Source organism: Phyllostomus discolor, chromosome 5 (assembly GCF_004126475.2).
Source record: "Phyllostomus discolor isolate MPI-MPIP mPhyDis1 chromosome 5, mPhyDis1.pri.v3, whole genome shotgun sequence".
NCBI classification, from domain to species: Eukaryota; Metazoa; Chordata; class Mammalia; order Chiroptera; family Phyllostomidae; genus Phyllostomus; species Phyllostomus discolor.
The window spans coordinates 79,259,721-79,286,195 of NC_040907.2; the positions used below are offsets into that span (position 1 = coordinate 79,259,721).

The following is a 26,475-nucleotide window of genomic DNA, read 5'->3' on the forward strand; positions in this document are numbered from 1 at the left end:
AACCATGATTTCACTCATGTGGGATGTAAAACTGAAAGCAGCAAATGAACAAACAAGAAAAACAAACAAACAAAAACTCACAGACACAGAAAACAGTGTGGTGGGTACCAGAGGGAAGGGGCTGTGGCGTAGTAAAGGGGAAAAGGGTTCAAATACATGGTGATGGATGATGATCTGACTTTGGGTGATGAGCACACCATGCATTATGAATATCATGTATCACAGAAATGTACACTTGAAACCTATAGAATCTTATTAAGCAATGTTGCCCCCATGAATTTAATAAAAAGAAAAAAGAAAAAAGAAACTCTGGTCCTTAAAGGCTTTGGTTCTAAAATGAATTTTGAAAGAAGCTCCTTTCACCACCACCATCATAACTGTCTGGCCGCAGGGGTCCTCAGTCCTACAGGCTATAGGGACCCACGGTGTCCGTTTGTAACAACCCAAAGGGAATGTACAAATAGGAGGTGTCTAGGGGTCCTCAAGTCGAACTGTCATTCTCCCAAGCCACTGGTTCCCAGGACAACAGCCATTTCCTGGGACTGTCCTCCTGCTTCTGGAAGATGTATGTATGGGTACATTGATTTATCCACTGAAGAAATGTTTACATAGCACTTTTGATATGCCATTCATTTCCTGAGGTACAAAAAAATGCAGCCATGAACAAAAGACTCATCTCCTGCCCTGACAGACTGGAAATACTAGTGCTGAAGATGAAAGTGTATCAGGAGATCCCACACAGGATGGTAAGTGCAAAGATGAGCAGTCCAGGGTGCTAAGAGGCAACTACCATAGAGAGGCCCCAACTCTGACTGGGTGGGGCAGGTAGGAGGAAGTGGCCTGAATGGAGGCATAATATTAGACATAAACAAAAACACTGGGGACAAGGAAGGCATTGGTCAACTAAAATAATGAGTAGAGAAGAGGGGAAAGAGGGAATAGCATGTGCAAATACCCAGAGGCTAGGGGAAGTGTGATGAGTGTGAGTTGGGTGAACTGTGAAAACCAAGATCTTTACCAGTTGCAAAAAGGAGCCTGGACTTTATCTTGACAATGAAAGGAACCAAGAAAGGGTTTTATACAGAGGACTGTTGTATAAAGGTCAAGGAAATCATTGAAGTAATCCAGTTGAATGATGACAGGGTGGTCTAAACTAGGTAGTGACTAGAAAAAAGTATGAAGATAGGTACAGGAGATCTTTAGAATGTAGACTCATAGAACTAATACTTGATTGGATGTGGGGACAAGGGAGAAGGAAGAACCAAAGTATAATTCCAATAGGATGAGGGCCCCAAGTTCTTTAGCCCAGAGTGCCTTCAGAGAAGTAAGGCAGTGGCATTAGGGCCTCCTCACTCTTTACCTTCTACCTAGGACCTCCTCCTACCCCCTAGACACAAATGAAGTTTTTCCTTTATTATATGAAAGAAACTATACTGTACTTAGCTCTGAGGGTTGCATATTTCTTCCTTAAGCTACATGGATTCAACCAACTTCAAGATGCTGCTTTATTCCTTTACAACAAAAGAGAATTTTAAAAAATATACAGCATATGAAGCACACAGATAATTTTAAAAAGGTGAAAGATTTATATGATCTGAAGAGAAACCAGAGTATGCACACAGATAATTAAAATACATAATATAGATTGTGACCCTGAGAAAAAAGATACCTACTAAGCAGGGATCCTGGTGGCTAACTGGGCTGAAATTTTAAACAATAGAGTCTAGCAGCCATTTCTGTACAGGGACCTCTCATGCAAACTGCACTTCAGGGAGAAGCCTGCCTTTGCATTGAACTGCCTGTTTTCTGTGTTTCTGCCATCTGAGCCAGCCCTTATAAAGGAGTTCCTGGAATCCTATTTCAACCAACAGAACTGAGGCTTTCCTCATCCAAGTCGAGCTGCACAGCTCCAACAAACCAGAGCAGCTCTATTTTGACGAATCAGGACAGTGCTGTTTGGATCAATTAAACTGCAAGGATTTGGAGTCCTCATTTGCATGAGGATAGACCAATCAGGGATACAGGGGTGGGGACTTCAGTCCATGTAAGGCAGCTTCTTTCTGGCTCTGAGAGCCATCTTTCCCTTTCCACTGAAGATTGGAGACCGAGGCTCCTGAGCTGAAACACTGCAGATGTCTCATTAGAACAGAGCAGAGCAGAGCTGTCTAACTGAAGGCGGGCCTGCCCCCAGGGCTGCCTCAGAGCCATGCTGTTTTCACAGCTGTGTTGTATCACAGTTGAACTGTTTTGAACTGAATGAAGTTTCCTTCTTCACTGCACCCTAAAACAGGGATTTGTGTTGGCATTGTATTTGTACCAATGACCATCAGTTGATAAGATCCATGACATTTGTCTTAAAGGGCATTCAGAGGGGATGGACACAGCCTAGGGGCAGGAGTGAAAAAGCAAGGTCTGATTTGGCACAAATACATTGATGTAAACTGGGAGGTACTCATAAAGATATCTTCACAATATTTAAAGCCACAATGAAAGAGAATGTCAACTTTTAATATTGAAGGAAGTCGAATCTCTCTTTTTTTTTAGGTAGCATAGGTATTACCCATTTAATTTACTCAACTAACTTCCAGTCCATGGGATCAAGCAGTCCAAGAAAAAGATGAGACATACTAAGCATGTCATGGCTGGGGAGAATGGATGCCTTTTCAAAGAATTCACATAAAATGGCTCATTAGAATATGTCATCTTCTTGGTTGTAGGACATGTCTGACTCCACGACACCAATACCTTCATAACCGTAGTTTCTGTCATTTGAGGTTGTGTCACTTTTGCTCTTCTTCCTTTTCAACAGCTTTCCTCCCTGGAGGTCTGATGGTTCAAACACGGCAGAACCCACATGGTTAAGTCCTTTGGCAAATGGAACCTCAGCCCCACCTGGTTCAGCTGAATCTGAGAGATTGACTGGGGACAAAAATCGGTCACTCTGTATCCTTTTTCTTATTTCTTCTTCTTTCATCTGAAAAGCAGTATTAAAGAGTGAAGAGGAGTCCAAATAATGCTTTCCAAGTCTTCATTAACATTGCTTGTATTTAACATTTATGGCTTCTCAGTTTCATGATTCAGCAAAGCTAAGTGATTTAACAAAGCTAAGTTGAGGAATTACTGTTGAAGAGGAAAGATACACTCCCTAGCCTCATGGCCCTTCTAGTTTAGTTGGAAAAGCCCAGAAGAGAGAAGGAAATGAAGGCTGTCAGAGTGATGGGGACCACAAGTGCAGATGCTGCAGGAACTGATGGCCTGCACACCCTCCTCTCAGATCCTATCCTCCACCCCCACACCTCCCCTCACCTCTAGCCTCAATACAGTTTTTCTTTTCTTCCTATGAAGAAAACTCCACACTTCATTCTGAGAACTGGATATTGCTTTCTTAGGCTGTATGGATGAAACTAATTCAACCAACTTCAAGATATTGCCTTATTCCTTCACAGAACACATTAAAAAATAAATATACAGTATAAGAAACATACTTAACATGAAAATAATTAATAATAAATCCATGCAATTTGTCTAAAGGCTGCTGATAGGAAAGGCTCACCTCAGCAGGTAGACCTGCCCCTGCCCCAGCTCAGGTACCTTCCTGCGCTCTGCTGCTGCCTGCATCCTTTCCTCTAGGTCCTTCCTTGTGAAATCCTTTACTTCCTTCTTGATCTTGAGTTTTTCCAGCCTGGCTGGTGGCTTTCTCAGTGGCTTCTCAGTCGTGTCCACCTGGAGGAAGACACTTTTTAAACGGAGAAACAAATGCATTTATTGGCAGAGGAGAGAAGGTAAAATAAATGTGGTGTAAAACGTGAATCCTAGAACTGTGAACTTTCCAGTGTCAGATTTAGAAAAAAACAACATGAAAACTAGTAACAACAGAACTGAAACCTAAAGGAAAAAAACCTATTAGGTGCTGAGAAAAATAAAACAGGCTCAAAAAAGGAAGGAAGGAAGAAGGAGGAAGGGAGGGAGGGAGGATATCCTGAAACAGGGCAAGGGCTCAGGAGAAGGTAAAACACTTGAGAATAAACACAAGATAGAAAAAGGTGGCAGATGAGCAATAAATTTGTGATTCAAGGTAAAAAGTTAAGCCTGGTGACTTTATAATATGCTACAAGCCGCAATGACTCTCATTTGGAATCCAGGTTAGTGTTCAGTAGTTGTGGTGCTGTGCTGGGAGAACTAACCACTCCTGAGCAGCAGCTCTGCGCTGGGTTTTGCTGTTGCTACTTTACAAATGTTTACATGACAGCAGAAAAACCATCTCATTTCATATGATTGACAAATTTAAAACAGTTCAAAGCAGTAATAATGACTTTCTGGTTATAATTTCTTTTTTTTAAGATTTTATTTATTTTATTTTTTGACAGAGGGAAAGGGAGGGCGAAAGAGAGGGAGAGTAACATCAATATGTGGTTGCCTCCCATGTGCCCCCTACTGGAGACCTGACCTGGCCCGCAACCCAGGCATGTGGCTTGATTTGGAATCAAACTGGTGACCCTTTGTTTCCCAGGACAGTGCTCAATCCACTGAGCCACACCAGCCAGGGCTGGTTATAATTTCTAATTGCAAAAAAGGGCAAAATTCTTGTACAGGATTTATCAAGAAAATTTTCACATATTTTTAAAATTAGATTTTTTAAGTAATATACATCAATTATGAAAAATTAAAATGATACTCAAATAATCTCTTAATTCTCTGTTTGGCCATCTGGCCCTGATCATGAACCACTTTAATGCACATCTGTAATGTTTAATCAAACATAAATGGGATGATACCAGAGACACTGTTCTGCAATTTGCTTTCTTCACTTAATTTAATATGAACATCTATCCACCTCACTATACATAGATTTATTATAACTGGGGAAGGTCTTAATGAACTCCAAGGCTTCATTATAAAACAAATTGAATATTATTTTAGATAATTTCTCTAAAGATGTTTAAAGACAAAAGAGATATTGATATCCATTGTAATATTTAAAAGACTGTCTCTCACCAGACTGCAAAACTGTAAGTACCAAGAAAATAAATCAAAAAGAGACAATAAAGCACAGGAGAAAATGGCACAGGAGGGACCCGTATGGTGCGCAGAAAGACCTGGGTTTGCAGGCTGACTCAGCCATTCAATTCTGTGACACTTGCCTTCCTCCTTTCTAAAACTGGTTTAATAACAGTTTTGCAAGGGATTGTTTTTCTTTTTTAAAAAGAGGGGAGTAGATGGTAGCCACTCAGTAAATGACAGTTACTTTGCATTTGGTGAAAGCAGTGATGTTTTTCAAAGACAGCACATAGAATCATAACCAATATGTATCATTTGTCACTAAACGGAGGAAAGAGAGTTGGAATCACAGGAGCCAACGGGCAGGGGCCTGGGCTTTATCCCCTGGCCCACCACTAATATGATGTGACCCGAGACAGGGCACCTTTTCTCTTTGCACTCAGTTTCTTCAAAGGTAAAAAGAGTGAGGGGACTGGTGACAGCTAAGCTTCCTTGTAGCTTTAAGATCTGATTCTCAGAAAGCCTTTAAAAGGGAAAATATGTGTCGAAATTTTGGCTCAGTTACATCCTTGAGGCAGTTTTATGTAGTGAGTTGTTCATTAAAAAATAAACAACTGGGGTGTTTGTCAAAGAAACTCCCCCTCCGCCATCATTGTATTATTTTTATGACAATTGGCTTGTAGGCTTCTTACTGACAAAAGCCATCTCCTGAAAAAGGAATGTATTTGTTATGGAGCCTCAACTAGACGTACAGTGAAATCAGTATGAAAACAGGTTTTTAGGGGAGTTTACTCCTAGAGGACTAAAAGAAGATGGAATGGTAATCCAGGATCCTACAAAAGAAGGTTCAATCAGGCTTTACATAGGAGTCTGAACCTTGACTAAAATGATTAGATTGGTAGTTCTGAGAGAATTTCCTGTTTGGGTGGACTTTTCTTGTGGCTTTATCCCAAAATGATGCCTATAAAATCATCTACTTCCTCCCCATTTTGGAAGTTAATTCTACCTGTGCAACCCACATCCTTTCTTGAGTAAAGTATTGCAAGATTTGAGGAAAGATATCTGTATTCTTTACTACTGGATATTACGAAGTCAGAATTTATCAACTATTGGCACTTTAAAATGATAACAAGGATCACACTGTACTTAGAGAGGTGCTACCCACAGAAACACTAAAGAAAACCCCAATTTTAAAACCTATTGAAGTTACTAGTTCCATCATTTTAAGAACACCATGGGAACACTGCCACACCCTAAGATGCTGTGATAAAACTTGGGTCTTTTTTCCAGACATAAATATATATATATATTTTATATATATATATTTATAAATATATAAATATATTATATATATATTTATAAATATATAAATTTATATATAATATATATAAATTTATAAATATATATATTTATCGTAATATATATATATTACTTCTTGCATCCACTGTGTATTCCTCAGAGCTTCCCTAATTAACTATTGACCTACAGATGAACCTACCTTGGCTAAGCCCCCTTACTGGAGTCCGGTGCACAGAGGGAGATCTGGCATTCCTGCCCTCTCACTGTTAGACCTCCTGGGGGAGGCTGGTCTGAGTTTTAACTGGTGTTTACCCAGTAACTTCCTCCACAACAGACTCCCCATGAGGTTCAACAAATAATGTGAGACTTTAATGTAATGTGAACAAACTCCCCATCTGCACAGAAGGTCACCAAACACAGAAGTTGCAGGGGAGGGGATAAGCCTTGAGCAGACAGGAGGAGTCAAAAGAGCCTTATGTAGGGAGACTGAGGACGCCCTAAGAGACAGGGAAAAATAAGTTAGGAATACAAACACCTACCTTGGTTAATACTTATGTGAATAAATGATAGCCAATGACATCTATCTCAAGAGATTTGTCCCGGTCCTTACACATATTTACATGTGTGCACAAAACCAATTCACATTTCTAGTACAGCCACTGACATCTCATTAGAATGTTTTAAAATATACTGATTCATGGTGCCTGATATTTAGCTTCTTAATATTATATTTTTCCCATACCATTATATTCTCTCTGAGAGAACGTAACATCTACTAGTATGAATGTGCCTGAAAGCAGGGCATTACAGAATTGCGAAAAAGATGGAAGGGGGCCCTGTGGTGGGCTCAGATACTGCCATGGACTTCTAGAGAGAGACTGGCTCATGCGGGCGTCCCTGAGTCAGAGTATGAATGAAAAACCCTTACTTTTCAGCAGCCTTTATTACATGTCGCTCCAAATGTACCTGAATTAAAGGTAACAACCTGGCTAAGAAGGGGGGCAGATTTATATCTAAAACACCCTTGTATTTAAATATACTATTGGACTGCCTAAGGAGTCTTGTTTTAAATGTATCCACACATCTATTACTCTGTTTGGTTCCCCATAATATTTACAAGGTTTTTTTTTTAAGTAATTAAGGAATAGTGTTTACATGTGTGGTTGAATGAAGTTAGTCCACTGTAGTAACTGTAAACATTAACGTCTCTTTTGCCCATCCTCTTTTTGTTTCCCTTTACTCTGGCTTGTTTTTCAGCCTATTTTATTATCTATTTTTGTTCCTAAAATATTTTTAAATTTAGGTAGTTCAAAGTATTCTTTAATAATATTTCTATTCTTAATATGGTTCCCCTTTCAGAATTTTAAGTTTAATTCCCACCTTTTACAGTGTCCTTATAACTTTTCTTAAAATGTATAAGACACCTGGTGTCTGACACACTTAAGTGCTCAACTACACCTGAATTGAAAGAAATTTTGCCTGCAACAATGAGCAATTACATCTCTCCTTCATTTCCACATGGTTCCTGAGTATAATCTTAGTCTTATACCAGATAGTATGTTATATTTTCAGGAATACTTTAGAATTCTCTTTCACAATAAAATGGGGGATTTCACTGTAATGCTCCCAAGCTTTATGATGAACATGAAGGCTTCATATATTGACATGTTTGCTGAAACTTCAGGACAGTGGTTCTCCATCTGGGCTGTCCATGGGAATCATGTGGGAGCTTTCAAACTACCACAGCTGGGGCCCAGCCCCAGCCACGGGGCCCAGGCGGAGCCTGGGCACTGGGAGTTCTGAAAGCTCCTGGGTGATTCAAACATGCAGCCAGGTTAAGGACTCCTGCACTAGGCAACAAAAGGCACAGCTGTGTGGTACTTCAGGCCTCTTGCGAGTCTGGTTTATGTTGGGGTATCTTGGCCCAGTTCCAAAGCAAACACAAGACAAAACAAAAACCTTCCACAAAACACAAAAGCACTATGTTACTCCTGCCTGCTTCTGCAGTTCTGTCACATTTACATCCTTTGGAGAACACTCCAGCTATGCTCCTGACAGCATCCTCTCTCTGTAGAGGACGAAAACAGTCTTCATCTTTGGTGCATTTAATGATGTTATGAAAATCGTGCCCATAGTTTTTATTCTTTTGTTTAAAGAGACATCTCTTTCATAATGCAGCTTATATTAATTAACTTTGTGGGTGCCCTTGCAAGGCCAGAGTCTGAACTCACTCATCCCTGGTAGCTGAATCACTGGAAAATGTTTTAATGTTATTCCCATTGGCATTAGCATCAAGGTTCCACAGCATTTCCCTTAAAAAGGCATTGCTTAGATACTCAGTGTTTCCAAAATTTGTCCTCCTCTAGATTGCTCTCCTGCCTTTTCCTTTTGACAACCTTTTTCTTTCTGACCATCCCCACATGCCAGAGACTCAGCTACAGCTAGAAAAATCTCTCCCGTCTATGTCCACATTAAAGGCACATAGTTTTTAATACTTTCAAACAAGGTACTCCAAAATGCCTTGTATCATACCACTGTACAAATGTAAATTGTCATTATGTTGGCATTATTTTTTCCATTATATGGTCCATTCTCACCAACTCCTTTCCCTACATCTTCTTATTATTGGTAGCCTGATAATATCATTCATAAGATTTAGTAATCTCCTTTTTTCCCACCCAAATACTTTCTCCAGGACTTATTTTCCTTCTTCCAAAGAAAATTCCACTTTAGATTTTATTGATGAGTTTTCAGCATTTCCTAAGCAGAAAAGGAAATTATCTTTATTCAAACACTAAGTGACTTGGTCTAGGTGGCAAACTTGATTTAAATAAAGCATATTTTTATCCTGAGTTGACTGTTTTCCCTATAATACAGGAGACATTGATATAATTTCTGATCTCTATTTCCACCATTTCTGTCTCTTTTTTCTTTCCCCTCGGGTTTCTTTTCTTTGTTATTTCCTCTTTTATCTTCTTCCTTCTGCTTATGCTTTAGGTACTGCCTCTGTGTGTGGACTTTAAAAAAAAGGAAGCAAAACAAAACTTGCTATCCTCTTCATGAATTTACACAGAACTTATTAAAAAATTAAGACCTCCAGGCTTTCAGTCTAGGTAGGTAAACATAGTTCACCTCCTTGAACAACCACATCAAAATTACGGTTAAATTATAGAACAACCATCACTCAGAGCCATCAGAAATCAAGTTGAATAGAAGTCTGACAACTATGGAATTAAAGAAACCACATCCATCCAGACTGGTAGGAATGGTAGAGATGCAGAATGGGCTGATCCGGTACCCATGAGTGATGGATCAAAACTCAGGATGTTTTAGGAGCGATGAGTCCCATCCCCATACCAGGACCCCAGTCCAGGGTTCCAGTGCCAGAAATATAAATCCCCATAACTTCTAGCTGCAAATACTAGAGGGGATTGAGTCAGTGGAGGAAACTTCAGGAATCCCAAGCAGTTTCCCTTAAAGAACCCATTCATGGACTTACTCGGACTCACTCCCTCTGAACTCCAGCATCAGGGTAGCAGCTTGAAAGGCACTAGTAGCATGCAGGGAGGAACTGAAGTGTCTGGCATCAAAGCAAGAGCTGGGAGACAGCTTTCTCCCAGACAGAAAGGCAGGCAGAGGCCATTGTCCTTTTTCCGGGTGCTCTCCTGACAGAGCCAGAGAGCTGGCAGGCAGGTGCTGTATCTGAGACTCCATTAACTTGGCTAGCACTGTTTGCGCTGTCTTGGAGATCCCCAGAGGCTTTGTCCTACCCAACTTACAATTGTTAATCGTGACTTTTCCATATGAATGGCTGATCTTGGCTCATGCTTCAGAACTTCCTAAATCTTATCACAAAAGTAACAGTAGGCCTCAGTGAACCCCTAGTCCCCATGCCTCTAGCTAAGTGGCACCAGGCCAGCCACTTGTAGCAGCCAGCCTAGATTCACAGCTTGGCTTCACCTGGATATCACCAAGCCAAGCACAAGTAGCAGCCATCTCAGATTGTTTATAGCTCATGTAGGATGGCTCCAGGCAAAACACAGGTGGCCTGTAACACCAGGGAAACCCCAGGGCCTGTGCACCCAGTGGGCAGCTACAGACCATGTTGGAGCACCACCACCCTACCCCTACACAGCTGATCCTTCACAGAGAGCAAAGGTTGGTGGTCTGTGGTCATAGCCAATCATTGCAGCAGATTGGCCTGGGTAAATCCCTCCCATTGACCTGTCAACAGCAATCAAGGCTCAACTACAAGAGGAGGGTGTACTTAGCACTCATGAAGGATACACCTCAAGTACACAGTTTGGATGATAGGGGAGACTGTGTCACTGGACCCTACAGGACACCTAGTACATTAGGCCATGCTACCAAGACAGGGAGTCATAGTAGATCTACTAAGTATATAAAAATAAACACAGGAGGGCTGTCAAAATGAAGAAACAAAGAAACCAGGCCCAAATGAAAGAACAGATCAAAACTCCAGAAAAAAACCAGCTAAACAAAGTGGAGATAAGCAATCTATCAGATGCAGAGTTTCCAAACACTGGTTATAAGGATGCCCAAGGAACTCAGTGGGGACCTCAGCAGCATAAAAAAGACTTGGTCAGAAATGAAGGATACACTAATTGAAATAAAGAACAATTTATAGGGAAAAAAAACAGTAGAGGAGATGAAGCTGAAAATCAAATCAATAATTTAGAACATAATGAAACAAAAAACAACCAATCAGAACAACAAGAAGAAAAAAGAACCCCCTCACCCCCCAAAAAAACCCCAAGAGTAGGTAGGGAGTCTCTGGGACAACTTCAGGAGATTCAACATTCACATCATACAGGTGCCAAAAGGAGAATAGAAAGAACGAGAAATTGAAAATGTATTAGAAAAAATAATGAAAGAAAACTTCCCTAATTTGGTGAAGGATATACACATGCAAGTCCAGGAAGCACAGAGAGTCCCAAATAAGGTGGATGCAAAGAGGCCCACTCCAAGACACATCATAATTAAAATGCCAAAGGTTAAAGATAAAGAGAGAATCTTAAAAGGAGCAAGAGAAAAGCAGTTAGTTACTTACATGGGAGTTCCCATAAGACTGTCAGCTGAGTTCTCAAAAGAAACTTTGCAGGCTAGAAGGGATTGGCAAGAATATTTGAAGTCATGAAAAGCAGGGACCTACAACCAAAATTGTTCTACCCAGCACAGATATCATATAGAATTGAAGGGCAGATAAAGAGTTTCCCAAACAAGAAAAAACTAAAGGAATTCATCATCATCAAACTATTTATTTTGTCAAATGTTAAAGAAACTTTTTAAGAAAAAGATCAAAACTATGAACAATAAAATGGCAAAAAATACAAATCTATCAACCATTGAATCTAAAAAAAGAGACTAAGCAATCAAGAAGAACAGAGACAGAATCATGGATACTGAGAGCATTTTGATGGTTGCCAGATGGGAGTGGGGTATAGGGGAAAACGTGAAGAGGTAAAGGGATTAAGAAGTACAAATAGGTAGTTACAGAATAGCCATGGGGATATAAAGTACAGTATAGGAAATGGAGTAGCTAAAGAATTTATATATGTAACTCATGAACATAAAATGGTGTGGGGATTACATGAGGGAGTTAGGGGTGCTGAGTGGAGGGAGGCAAAGAGGGAAAACTGGAACAACTTTAATAGCATAATCAATAAAATGTAATTCAAAATATTAAGACCTCAAGACTTTGGCCACAATACATTAAAATTAGAATAAATATATTGATCACACTAAGGAAAAGCAATGATAGATCAGTCAAGATGAATCAATGAAGAAAGATAAGTGTGAAACAATTTCTATATTTATTTCCTCATATTTAACCTTATAGTATGTATATAAATATATAAGCATATCTGTTTCAGCTTTGGCATTTAGGCCTATTTTCTTATTGGTTAAGTCAGAATTCAGTTTTTATATTTACAGTTTCTAGTACATAGGCAATGCATAACAAAAATTGATGAAAGAATGAGGCATGTTATTCAATGGGGCTTATCATGTCTCAAATTTGGTAAAACTCAAGATATGTTTTGCTAGATTCATTAATCATTAATGATTAGGGCAATTCTGAGTCTGTAGAGATGGATGGTGTGCAGAGAGGTACAGAATTTATGGGAGAAAAACTGGCTTAGATAAATGCTGTCTGCATTGTGACTTTAAAATGCATATGCCAGAAATAACTTGTGATCAATTATATTAGATCTATTTTTAACTACAAGCTAATGTTAATTACAAAATTACTTGCCATGATATTGTACGATTCTCCATTTCTAGATACTTTGCTGTGGCTTTGTATTATTCCTTGAACAATTAATTCCTCTAGGATGTCTGATGACTTTTGTCGCTCTCGATTCTGTGGAGGTTGGGGTTTATGGATTAATCCATTGTTTGCTAAGTCTTCCAAGGGGAAAAAAACAAGAAAGCAAAATTTAAGCTTGAAGATATTGTCAATCAAATGCTAAATGGATGCCATTTAAGTCTTGCTTCTTAATTAAATCTTACACCCAACACTCTTACCTAAATACCTGTTTCTATTATAAACCTTTGAATCCTTTGAAATTCAAATTCTTAATGTTCTAACAGAGGATACATATCAACATAATACACTGTTTACTAAGCAGACCCCATATTAACATAACAAAAAGTCTTTCACGTGCTACCAGGTGCTACTTTTTTGTTGTAACAACACTTGTACACTTGGGTACAACTGCATGGGTTCTCTGCACTAATTATGAAGCTAAATCACAGCTAAGAATGAGATATTCTTTCAGTGACTCTTCTGAGTTGCAGTTGGTTACTATGCTTTGTATACAAAGGATAAACAGTGTGGTGTTGCCAAGAGACTTCTAGTTCTGCAACCTTGAGTTTATAATTTTACCATCTGCTAAATCTACGTTAAGTAAAAATAGACCTTTTTGGAAAGAGTTTTTGAACTAAATCAGAATTGGAGTCAAGTGATATCAGCTAAATTTTTATTAGTAATTCTAAAAATGGCACTGAAACAGTTTATAGAGGAACCTTTATAAACTGTCCTGAGAGACCTCCCCCATTACAAATCACTCAGTTATATAAATGAGCAAAGAAGCATCCATTTTAAAAACTTCATATTGTAAGATAAAAATGCAAAGGGAGGTCTTCAGAAACAAGTTCTCTTCTATTCTGTAATCATCAGGGAGTCTGTGGGGTAACCAAAATTCCTTCTAGTGGATAGAGTCTTTTCATGAAAATTTCTGAAGCAGCTCTGTATTAAGCACTTTATATATTTTGTGACATCGGAGTCAAATATAAACTCTGTAAAAGAGGTATTATTATCCCTATTTTACAAAGAAACAACCTTATACAAGAGAGGCTAACTAACTTGCTTAAGGTGGCAAGGGTAGTGAGCAAATTAACTAGGATTTGCACCCAAGTGTGACCTCAACAGCCCAGTTCTTCACCACCTCACTGCACTCTTCCCACTGACGCCGAGCACATGGCTCCCACTGGCCACGGTCCACTTCTCTCTCAGGACATTTCTATTAAAAATGTCATTATGGACACCTGTCACGCAATACAATTATTTTAACCATTTTGATCCATTCTTTTCTCCATCTACTGGAGTATTTGTCTTGACATTTACAGTCGCTAACCTATATAGAAATCTTTGGACTACATCAGTCATTTTGACTAATTCTCATAATTTCTGGGATATTGAAGCATATTGGAGAAATGTTTAGAAATAACATCGTACTTGTGTTTAATTATAAACATAATATATCATAAACTTGGAAATATTGAAAATAATAAAAAGATAGTAAAAATGTCCATTCTCTTACTATCAGATATCATCATTTTTAATATATAAAAGTTTATTTTTATAAATGTACCATCACATTGAACATGTAGTTTCATTTTGTATGCAGTGAAATGTTTCCATTAGCATTTTCTCCTGCCTTTAGAAGTTCTTCACAAGCATAAGTATGGAAAGTGATGTCTTCCAAGAAAACGTGGGTGAATTTGTCTTTAACCATGGTGTAAAGAAGGGCTTTCTACCTGGCTCAAAATCCAGATTTGATAAAAGAAAAACAACTGATAAATTTTACTACATTGAAAACTTTGCAAGGCCAAAACTAAACCTCACAGTAAAAGTCAAATGTAGATATCATATACCCCCGGCTGTGATGTGCTTAGACAGGGATACAATATAATTTTTGGTATTCTTGCTAAAAATGCATCATCTGGACTTAATCATGAGAAATGTAAGACAAACCCAAACTGAGCACATTCTACAAAATAAATGGTCTGTATCTCCAAATATATCAAGGTTATGAAATACAAAGAAAAGGCAAGGGAATGCTCCAGATCAGAGGAGACTACGGCCACATGACAGCTAAATTAAACATGTGATCCCGAATTAGCTCTTGAACCAGAAATTTATTTATAAAAGGCATTTGTGAGACAATTGACAACATCTGACTGTGGTCTTCGGATGAGATGATAGTACTGCACCAGTGGCGATTTCCTGACTCAGATCCTTATCCTGGGATTTTGCAAAGCATGTCCTTGTTTCTATGGAATACATGCTGGCTTATTTAGGAGGAAACTATCATTATGTCTGTAACTTACTCTCAGAGAAAATATACTTGTATGGAGAGAGGGAGAGAGGGAGGGAGGGATAGAGAGAGGGGGAAGACTATGAAAGTGCAACTGTGGTACAATGTCAACATTTGGGGAACCTGGGTAAAAGAATATAGGCATTCTGTGTTTCTGTTTGCCACTTTTATTCAATCTAAAATTATTCAAAATAAGAAGTTTTTCTTCCAAAAGGAAATATTTGGGAAATAGGAATGTGAAATTTGAATTTTTTAACAAATATACTCTGCAGCAAGCAGAGGTGAAATTGGGTAGAGAAAAATATAAAGCTCAGGACACTACTTCTTTTTCATTCTGTGATAAGAGCTTTCTTAAAACTAATTTACCCTTCGTTTTGGAAACATCTGCTTTGGTAGCTCACTCCCTCCCCAAGCTGGTCTCTTGTAGCACTGCCCTCACCACCCCCCACTGCTGCCCTCGTGGTCCTCCCCATCCTGCTTTCAACAGTGTAGGGCTGACGGGGCTGACTGTCCCAAGGCACACCCAGGTCCCTGTCCACCTGGCAATCTGTAGTTTGTTAACATCATAGATAGCGAGCATTCATGCTGCACTGTGGGAGGCATTCCCATCAACAAAATTTGCAGAGAGAAAAAATTCAACACACACACAGACGGAGAGGCTGCTTGGTGCTGCATCCCTTCTCCTGCCTCATTCTCAGAGACCACATCTGCACCAGCCGGAAGCACAAGTCAAGGGTTAATATGAAATTTGTGACAACCTGAGTTGCACGAGAGTCCAAGAAAAAAATCTCATTTATAACCTATATATTTTCTAATCCTAACTTGTACCTAGGGAAGAATCTACAGTGATGAAGAATTAAATGAAAGCCTTTGCCCCAATAAAAGACAGTAATTTTCCTTGAGGTCTGGTAAGTTCGATTGGTTTCAAAGGCTGATAAAATATAAATAAGAGCTTTTATATCAACCCAAAGGGGGTAAAAGAAGCAAAAACATGCCATAAGAAAAATATTTAGAAGCACATAGTTTCAAGGGGCACACTAGGTCATAATTACCTTTATGCTCTTGAAAGATTCTTTCATTGTACATTTACTGGTACTTTGGATGGGAAGAAACAAGGGAAACAGTTTGATGCTGGTTTTGTTTTATTTTTTCAAACATAGAAATTCCCCTTGGAAAAATGTTAACATAGTGGGAATGTAAAGGAATTTAACCAAAGCCCATGTAACTTCTATTCTTAAGGCCTATTACCAACCATCAATGAGGCTTAGTTAAGGGGGGGGGGGAGATGGTTTAATTACTGCATGAGCAGGAGAGTAATGGTTAGCATTATTTACTCACACAATGAAGGCCTAAGGCTAAATTCTAATGTCTTAGAGAAGGGACCTTGACATTTAGAGCATTCCCTGGCCCACAAAGCTGCGGTAAAGGGGCCACCAAACACATATTATGAAACATATTTGGAGAAAACGTATTTTATGGAGATTAACACGAGTCGGGGCTTTTACCTAAATTTATTCTTCTGTTTCTTCCACTAGGAGATGGGGAACTTTCTGGAATGGTTCCGGGTAAGCTTTCCAACTGGACCTGTTTTTCCCGGTTTTCGGGGCTGTCCACAGAGTCTTTGCACAGCACAGCCTCTGGCTGGGGTCTTCGGTTCTCCCCGGAATGAATCACACCCACATCTGCCTGCGAAAAGGGAATCGTTTTGGAGAGTCAAGATTCTTAGAAAATGGTTTCTCAGAAAATGAAGACAATGTCACAAGATTGGCTTTGTGGAAGTTTAGCTAGCTAGTATCTGTGGCAGGCGGAATAGTACCCAGTGGCCTGCAGATGCTACCTTACTTGGCAGAAAGGACTTCACAGGTGTGATTAAATTAAAGACCTTCGGATGGTAAGATTAGCCTGGACTGTCCAGGTGGAGCCTAAATGTAATCACAGGGTCCTTAAGGGAGGGAGGCAAAGGGCAATTTCACTACGGAGGAGGAGGTAATATGACAAAGGAAGCAGAGGACACTTTACAAGATGCCACAGTCCTGGCGATGAAGATGGAGAAGGGCCACTGGCCAAAGAATGGAGGGAATGCAGCCCTAAAAGCTGGAAAGTCAAGGAAATGTCCCTCCACAGAGCCTCTGAAAGAAATCAGCCCTGCTAACCTCTGGACTTTTAGCCCGGTGAGATTGATTCTGTACTTCTGACCTCCAATACTGTGAGAATACAATTATGTTGTTTTAAGCCATAAATTTATGTTAATTTGTTAGAGTAGCAATGGAAAACTAATACACAGTTGACCCTTGAACAACAGGGGTTTGAACTGCATGGATCTATTTACACACATAATTTTTTCAATAAATACAGTCAGCCCTGTCTGTACCCATGGGTTTTGCATTTGTGGATTCAACCAAACATGGATCAAAAACAGTTTTTTTAATTTGCGGTTGGGAATGTGCAGATTTGGAGGGCTGGTTCTATGCATTGTTCGGCCCCATTTCACATAAGGGACTTGAATATCCTCAGATTTTAGTATCTGTGGTGTGTGTGGGGGGGGGATGGTGGTGGTGGTAGGGATTGTTGTCCGGGAACCAATCCTTCATGGATACCAAGGGACAACGAATAATTTTGGGGGGAATTAAAAGTTATACACAGATTTTCGACTGCAAGAGGTGTTGGTTCCCCTAACCCCTGTGTTGCTCAAGGGTCGACTGTGATATCAGATATGAATCAGGTACAAGCTGTTTGCTGAGCATTCTGAAAGATACAAAAATTAACAAGTTTATAATCATCAAGTGTAAAAAATAAAGATACTGCTGTTAAAAATTTTTTAAAATTTAGTCCCCATGAGAGGATTTGTTTATTGATTTTAGAGAGAGGAAAGCAAACACTGATGTGAAAGAGAAACATCAATCAGTTTGCCTTTGGTACAAACCTAAACCTAGGTATGTGCCCTGATGGGGAATCTTTATGGGATATTCCAATTAAGCAAGCCACCTGGCATGGTTAAAAAAAATTTTAATGGAACTAGCTTCATTGTTTTTGCTGATTAAAAAAGTAATACAGAGGCCTAAAAGTGATTAGTAATATTGAATGGTGGAAAGCATTGTCTGTTTGCATTGTAGCACATTATGTAATCATGTCACATTTCAGTGAACCAGATCCTACTGAAGGCCACCAGGTTGTTTCAACTTTTCAGTGTAACAAACAGTGCTGGTGTAGTGTCTGCGCATACGCACCAGCCTGAGTTCACCCACTCATCCCACAAGGAAGAATTCCTAGACATGGACCTGTCAAATCAAAGGACATGCATGTTTTTATATCAACACATGTGTCCAGAGGGCCCTCCGTAAATCCTACACTGACTTGCAGTGCCACCTTCTCCTTTTAAGGATGTCTGTTTCCTCATATCACAACTCCACTGCTTGTTAATAGGTCAAAGTACGGTGTGAAAGGGGCTGTGTGTGATTTAGTAAACCACTGACTTAAAAATGCTGGTTGGTGTTAATGTTCAATAGTTCTATAGCAAAAGTAGAAAAGTAAGAAAAAGCTAAATTAATTCAATTGATAGAACTGACATTTATTTTTAGAAATATGTATTAAGTACTAAATATGTTCAGGAAAACTTTTCTCACATCTCCTCTGATGCCACATCCCCTCTCGCCCAGTGTTGGCTCTTCTTTCATTGCTTGGTTTGCAACTTTCCTACTCCTCATTCATTAGGAGCTTCTAGATGTTACCAGCCAACCTCTTCTCTTATGTAAGACACATACCAGAGGAAGCCTCTTCAGTATTCTCAGAAGAGATTAAGAACATGAGCATCTTCTGCAGAATATTGTCTTCTGGCTATTCTTATTTATGTCTATGACTTTGAGTTTCTCACCCAAAAGATGCTCTTCTCCCCTGAGTCTTTGAGGGGCGTCAGGATTCCACCCCCCAACTCCTGCACTTGGCAGCACAGCCCTGATACACCGGCACAAGTTTGTATCTTTGGGGGAGTAGCAAGGGTCTTAAAGAAGGGAATACCTGAATTGGGTCCTAATGAATGAATTTCCAACGAGCAAAGAGGAAAGGTCATTTTAGAAGGAAAAGCACACACAAACATGAAACAATATTGTGTGTCCATGAACTTGAATTAAACCTGAATTACGCCATCGTAGCAGAAATAGACTGAAATAGAAAGTGGCAGGTGCTGAGGTGGGAAAGGGAAGTCTTTTGTGACAAGTAAAAGAGTTTGATTTTATTTTGAATGCAACAGTAATCCTTTGTAGGACTGTCATACATGGAAGTAAAATAAACCATCAGTTGTGTTTTTTAGAAAGCTCGCTCTTGAGATAGTGCAATGGCAAGAATTCAAGGAAGAACAAAGCAGGGCGGCCAGTTACAATTGTCGGGTTATTGTCCAGGTCAGAATTGATTAAACACCAGCTAGGACAGCGTCAATAAAAATGAGGAAAACCGGTGGGCTCAGAAATATTAGAAAGGTAGATAATAGAGCTCAGAGAACTTTAGTTTGAAGGACAGGGTCCCTTCTGGCTCTGAATTAGGACTCTAGAACTAAAGAGAAAACATCCCTTTATAAACCAGGAAAACAATAAAACATAGGACACTAGTATGAAATGCTTGATATTTTTACAATAAAAATCAGACAAATTTCGTAAAACCTAAGGCTATTTGACCACTTTCTAGATGCACTCCCACAGGTGAAGTCCCTCAGAGGCTAAGGAGAAATCGAAATAGCTAGGCATGGCTCCACCCGGCTCAGGTTCTCTGAGTGCAGGGAAGGGACTCTCCCAAGTTCTGACCGCACACAGCTCCTTATCACCGAGCTTATGTAACACGATCACTCCAGCTAAACCGGCAGCAAGTTTATTGTGCTGAGGATTAATTAGTTCTGTGGCTCAGGACTACATGGGAAACTAGGAAAAAAATCAACCGACTGAACAAACAAAGTAAGCAGACAAAAACTCCACAGATCAGAAATAAGAATTGAAAGCCTGAGAGCCCCTATGTGCCTTTCTCCTCCTCTCGTCATCTGTCTTTCTTCACAGACACCGTTACTGCCTTCCAGTCCCTGTAGAATAAGCCCACTGGGAAAAGTCTTTACAAATAACATGTGATATCTTATTATATTGTTATATAATGACTATTATTACATCAGACAGGGTCTCCTTTTCCTTTGTCATGTATAACATACATACAGGGTGGGGCAAAAGTAGGTTTACAGTTGTGAACATGCAAAACAGTGTATTCTTGTATTCTTATTTATTATTGTATTATTTTCCATATGAACGACTGTGAGCCTGATGTTGCCCCACCCTGTGTATATCAGTTCTGCTTCATTGTTGTTACTCATGACGAGGGAAAAGGAGAGCCTACCTACTGCTAATCTTTCTGGGGTTCTCAGTTACTGCTGAAGGTGAAGAGCGTCGTGGGCATTCTTTCCCCTCTTCCCAGATGGACTATCAAAACCCAGTGTCTGCAGTGATAGTAAGACAGACATTTTCACAAGTTCATATTGTTTTGCAGATCTCTCTTGTATTGAATTAGTGAAGCACTAAATAACACACAGGGATTAATTTTGCCCTCTCACATTTCCCACTGGAGAACTTGAAAAATTTAACTGACTTAACAACAACAACAATAAACAAAATGCCCACATTGGACTGAGAGCAAATCGAAATATTTTCAGTCTAAAAGGTATCTTTTCACAAACATACTCTGATTGGAAGAGATTTAAATGCGACGATCCTGAATGATGGACCTCCTAATTATTTCATGGAAGTGACTAATCCAAGCTTTAGCAAGAAGTTTTCCCCACTTACACTTATTTGTATACAATCTGCCTTCAAGCTCCGAGAGTGGCCAAAACTTGGACTGTAGCAGATGAAACACAATCTTTCAGCATAAAATAATATATACCAGCCTGCAGTAGCCACAGCAGAAATTTAAGATTTTTCTCTCTCTTTTTTTTAAGATTTTATTTATTTATTTATTTTTAGGGAGGGAAGGAAGGGAGGGAGAGAGAGAGAGAGAGAGAGAGAGAGAGAGAGAGAGAGAGAGAGAAACATCAATGTGCGGTTGCTGGGGGTTATGGCCTGCAACCCAGGAATGTACCCTGGCTGGGAATCGAACCTGGGACACTTTGGTTCCCAGCCTGCGCTCAATCCACTGAGCTACGCCAGCCAGGGCTCAAGATTTTTCTCTTTTGAAAACTGAGAATGTCTTTTAAATATCTTATCTATGTGCAACACATTTTGGAAATCTTAACCCAATTTCATAATCTAGATTTGAGAGTAGGTATATTTCAAAGACTAGAGATATTTACAAATTAAATAGACCTCTGCCTCTCAGCCATATGTCTAAAATAGTTTTCTTGTTCTTCCTGTGCATGCTGCGTTTCTATTTCCACACCAATGAGTCTCTCTGCAGTGGGACTGGGGGAGGCACAGGAAGGGGGGTGAGAAGTTTTATCTTTTTCCTTGAGATGAAGTTGTAGCAGAAGAACAGACTCAATGACTTTCTACATTTTGTATCAATTTTATTTTGTACTTCATTGTCTTGGTGAAAAAATTTGATCAGTTTTACACAACATTGAAAAACTGAGAATGCCAAGCTGAGAGCTATGCAGAAGAACAATCAACATTCCAAAAAGGTACTGACTTAACTGTAGACAGGGCTGGGTTTTGTTTGGTCTGATTGTCCGCAGGTGTCATATGTTTTCTGAAGCTTTTGGGAAACAAATTTTCCAAACAGCTTGGAGGGCGTCATTTGTCAAGGCTCCCTGGAGCATAAACCTTCTTAAATTGCATTATTGGCAGATACAGTTTATAAATATATTTGTCCACACACACAGAGGAAGAATTTGTTCTTCAAAATTTATTTTTTTCTAGTTTACTCTAATGAATGACATAATAAATGGCAACTCTCCAAAAAAGTCAGAAATACGTCCTTCTAAAAATTGGACTTTATATCTGTCCTTCTAAAAATTGGACTTTAGAAAGTATTTAGTCCCATTAATTGACAATAGACAAGAATTTTCTCATCAAATATTAGGGGAGAGTATGAAGGATCCCTGGAGTCTATTCCAGTATAGCCTGTCCCTTTTTATAACAAGCAGAAACTTTGAATTAATCACATAGAAAGAGATTTCCCCAAAGAAGAAAAGTTTCCCATCATTTCTTATTATGCATTTTATTGCAGTGATTTCTCACCACTTTAGACTAAGGTAAGGTGAAGAAAAAGTCTACAGGCAGATCTCAAGAAGTTTGATTCAGAATATTTTACAATTGTGCCACCAAGGAACATAAATATTTCATGCAAGCAAACATGTTCATCTGATTTTAAAGACACTGCTGAACTACTGAACTCACAGCCCCAGGAATTTATGAAGGTAGCGGAAGCAGTACTGTTCTGATAGCAAGTGTTTAACTAGTAATTATACCTTTCCCAGATCTGATTTCCAAAGTCAAGTGCTTGGGGTGGGGAAAGAGAGATATATGCATGAGTTGATTTTGAATCTATTTTCAGGTTATTTTAATACTGAATTTCTCCTTGCTGACTGTCTTTAGTCTGGTTATGTACTAGGAGAGAGGCAGGCACTAAGGAATGGGAGGCGCTCGGGAGGACATTTTGTTTTCCGTTGCTTTTGGAGAGAGAAGAAAGGAGAAACATTGATGTGAGAGAGTAGCATTGATTGGTTGCCTCCTGGATGGTTACTCCCAAACCAAAGACAAAACTGCGCAGACAGGAACCAAATCGGCAACCTGGCATGTGACCTCGCTGGGAATGGAATCACAGCCTTTCAGTTATGGGCTGACGCCCCAACCAACGGAGCCACACCAGGCAGGGCATAGCATTGCAAGTTCTTGGCCGGCTGATGGGAAAGTCCATGAGTGATAGGGACCGGAGAGAAGAGGATGGTATTAGAGAGATCGGTAGGACCAAATGTCAAGGGTTTTGCCCACTTCAGAAACTTTTTTTTAGGAAGGTAGGCAGCAGTATGGGAGGCAGACTGGTTAGAATGATGACAGGAGAGGCAGACAGACCCAGAAGGAGGTCGCTGGGCCCTACAAGCCGGCAGTGGCAGCTGGCGTGGAAAGCAGGTGTTTTCTGCTGAACTTCCCCAGGGCAGCAGGTGCTAAGCTTGAGTCTCTGCCTTTACTAGACTCTGATTTGTTTTTTCATTCCACGAGCCAAGCAGATGTGCCTAATACAGAGTAGGTGTTGTAACTGATACTGGAGAGTGTCTTGCACATCACCTGTGGATAGGTGTGTGCCCTTTAAACTGTAGTTCCAAAAATGCCCTTTAGGAAAGGTGACAGGATGGGCTTAAGTCAGACCATCTCAATCTATTATCAGTGTTCTCTTTCATTCTTAAAAGCATCCTGCTTTTGATGATAAATTTTATGGTAACATTAACTTTGGGGAACCCCTCTCCAGGAGACTCTTGTGGGTTCCTAGTTCTGTTTGTGGAATCTTGGACGTGGTGAGGATGGGGAGAAATCGTGGACCTCATTTCTGCTTGGACCAAACTGTCCCTCCATTCCCCACCCTGGAAAAAATTCCCCTGCAGGTCTCCAGAAGAATTAAGGAAGAAGCTACCTTGAGGGAGAGTGGAAAGAGTATTGGAATGACTTTTGAAGATTAGACTCTTTCTCCAGCTCTGCACCCCAAACCAGCTGTGCAGCCTTGGGCAAGTTGTCTACTTCTCTGGGCCTCAGGTCCCTCAAGAGGCAAGGGAGCTCTCTTCCAGCTCTAAGTAATTGCCAAAGGGCCCACTGTCTGGAAGCCAATAATACGTGGCAGGTCCCAGATGCTCTCACCTGTCCCTGAGAATCATCTTCAACCCCAGCTCTGTACACAACGCACCACCCCTCCCGTTATTCCTGCCTCTGCCTCTGCCCTGGGGTGACATCACTTTTGCTAGCTATTGAAACAAAAGACTCTCAGAGCTGGTCCTGTAGCAGCAAGGATCCTGGATAAAACAGCAGTCAAACACTGCTGTTGGATAAAGTTGGTTCCAAGCCGCGCCCCCTACATACAAGCCATCCACTGTGAGCCCCACTCACCCTGCTCAGACCCACTCCAGCCTCCCCCACTCATGGCAAAGGTTTTTATACTTGTTTTGTCTGTTTTACCTTGAATCCCTCTTCCCAGCCCCTCCTGGGCGTGGGGACGAATCTCTGTTCCTCAGCAGGCTGGGAAGGTCCACAGCCCATCCTGCTCGCAGCGGGCTGCGCGCTCCTCCTCTGACCCGGCTCTGCCGTGCGCCCCTCGCGCGCTCTCACAGCCGCGGCCCTGACTGAACCCCAGGGCCCCTGCGACCTGCACCTGCGCCCCAGCGCCTCTCCCGCCTCCAGCAAGGAAAGGCTCGGCAGGAGGCACTGACACCTGGGCAGTTGCCGGGAACTGTTGCCACAATAAACCGAATCACCAGACCCTGGGACTTTTGTAACCGAGAACCAGAAGATCGGAGGCGTCTAATTCACAATTGGGATGCGGATTACAGCCCTCTCCAAAGCCAAGTGAGGGGAAGGCCCGCTGCTGGCCGTGTGAAAGTACCGTAGTCGTAAGCATCCTGCATGGACTTCTTTCCTCCTTTCTGAGGCACAGTGACATTCCCCCCACCTCCAGTGCCTGGGCCACGCACTCCATTTCTTGGCTTTTGTGCTTCGGACTCCGTGGGGACTGATTATGAAAAGGCAAGTTAGGAGTCAGGTGGGCGGAAGCAGCTCTTGAGGACTGGCGGGAAGTGAAGGCGCCCTGGACAGCACCGGACGGCGGTATCAGGATGGCCACGGGAGAGGAGGGTCACACAACCAGAAATCCAGATATTTAGGATCATAAACATCGCAGCAGCCGAGAAACGGGTCATGCAAATCATTTTTATGGAAGGTGTATTTATGAGCCGTTAGGAAAGAGCATGGATATGCCTATTTCTTTAAGAGAATTAAATTAAAACGGTGTACTCCTTCAAAAAAGGCAGGCCAGGCAGACTGCTCAAATGAGCAACATTTTTTCTCTTTATTCTATTTTCAATTAATTTTTACTTTCGAAAATTAGAACAAAAAGGGGGCTAAAAGAGAATATACAGATCGTGGAGCAACCGCTTATTTTACAGGCTGCAAACTTGGGCTCAGAGAGACTGAGTGACTTAGATGCGGAGGCGGGGGCGGGGGCGGGCCGGTTACTGAGGAATTTGGGAAGAAGAACCAGGTGGCCTGACTCAGTCCCTCCAGGTGTCCACCCAGAAAAGTACTCGTAAGAATTCTGGGAAATGTGACACTGTTGGATCATTCCAGGGCAATTAATGGTCAGCTCTATTATAAGAAGTGGATTATTGACTTTGTAGTATTTAAAATCATTTTCACTCTCCTTATTGCTCAGATGATGTTGTGTGCCAATTGTTCTTTACTAAAATGGAAAAAGAAGAAAGATGAAATTCAAGAGGAAAGATCAAAGTCAAAGCATTATAATTATTGAACAGCGAGCATTAAAATTTTGTGACTGAAGAGTTGAAACAAAGCTCAGTGGTGTTTGGAGAGTATTTCTGAAAACTTAACTCAAGGTATATTAAGTCACATGAAATGTTCCAACTGGAAACTGGAAAATTTTCAACTAGAATAATCCAACGCAGAAGACACCTATAAAATGTTGTTGAGATGGTTTAATGAAAGTTTGTAAGATGAACTATATGAGTAAGGTACTGCAGATAACCTCCCCCACCTTTTAAGGCAATCTGTGAACAGAGGTTTGCTGGGCATCCCTGTGAATAAATGGGGTGGTACCCAACTGTATTGTACAGGTACCTTTGGAAGCACCCTCTGACTAGAGTCCAAAGTCATGGAAATGCCTTTTTCCAGGGATGGGCTAGCACCTGCTTATGCTGCCTCATGAATGCTGATTGAGTGGAATATTTGGACCTGGTCATTAAACACAACCATTATTAAAATTTAGATTATATAAACTTAAAATTACCTGAGTTCTATTAAAAACAAAGGCACCAAATACAACTCATTAGTTTCTAAATATTTTATTACAGCTTACTATATCATATTTTTTAGTTTGTTTACGTCTGTTGTATCTGTAGAGTGGAACCGTCATATCATGGTGCGCTGCTCTGTATCTCTCTCCAAGTCCATGTTCAGTGACACCACATGGCTAGTTTGAAATCACCCAAGGTGGGAGTATGTGCACCATGAAAATCAATAAATACTACAAATCAGGGCTTCTCCCACCATTCCCCCACTCCCAAACTGGTTATTAAATATCGACCCACTGCCTTTTCCCTTACATTGCAGAATGCCAAGGGCTGACTGCTCTGCTCACTCTTCTCCCCCACAGACCTCTCTCTGCAGTGACGTGGCTTCAGTCACTCCAGCGCTCCCCACGGGATGAGCATCATGTCCACGTCTCCCTCCACACAGGAGCTGGGGCACTACACCAAGGCTCTGTGCTCGGGATCCTTAACTAGCATGCTGTGGTGTGGGATAACCTGTTTCCACCTTGGAGACTGCTAGAGGAAAAAGTTCTCAGATTCTCCCCAAAGCAGGGCCATCACTCACTC

At 40.6% G+C, this 26,475-nt stretch overlaps 1 protein-coding gene across 1 annotated transcript; it reads right to left on the reverse strand.

Moving 5' to 3' along the window:
- Window positions 1-1,017: 1,017 nt before the first annotated feature.
- On the reverse strand, window positions 1,018-24,254 carry STMND1 (stathmin domain containing 1). Its single transcript, XM_028512540.2, has 5 exons — window positions 24,047-24,254; window positions 16,424-16,604; window positions 12,572-12,723; window positions 3,592-3,723; window positions 1,018-2,974 (listed from the first exon to the last, which is right to left on the reverse strand). The coding sequence occupies exons 1-5, from the start codon at window positions 24,125-24,127 to the stop codon at window positions 2,690-2,692; spliced, it is 831 nt and encodes a 276-aa protein (XP_028368341.1). The 5' UTR covers window positions 24,128-24,254; the 3' UTR covers window positions 1,018-2,689.
- Window positions 24,255-26,475: the final 2,221 nt, after the last annotated feature.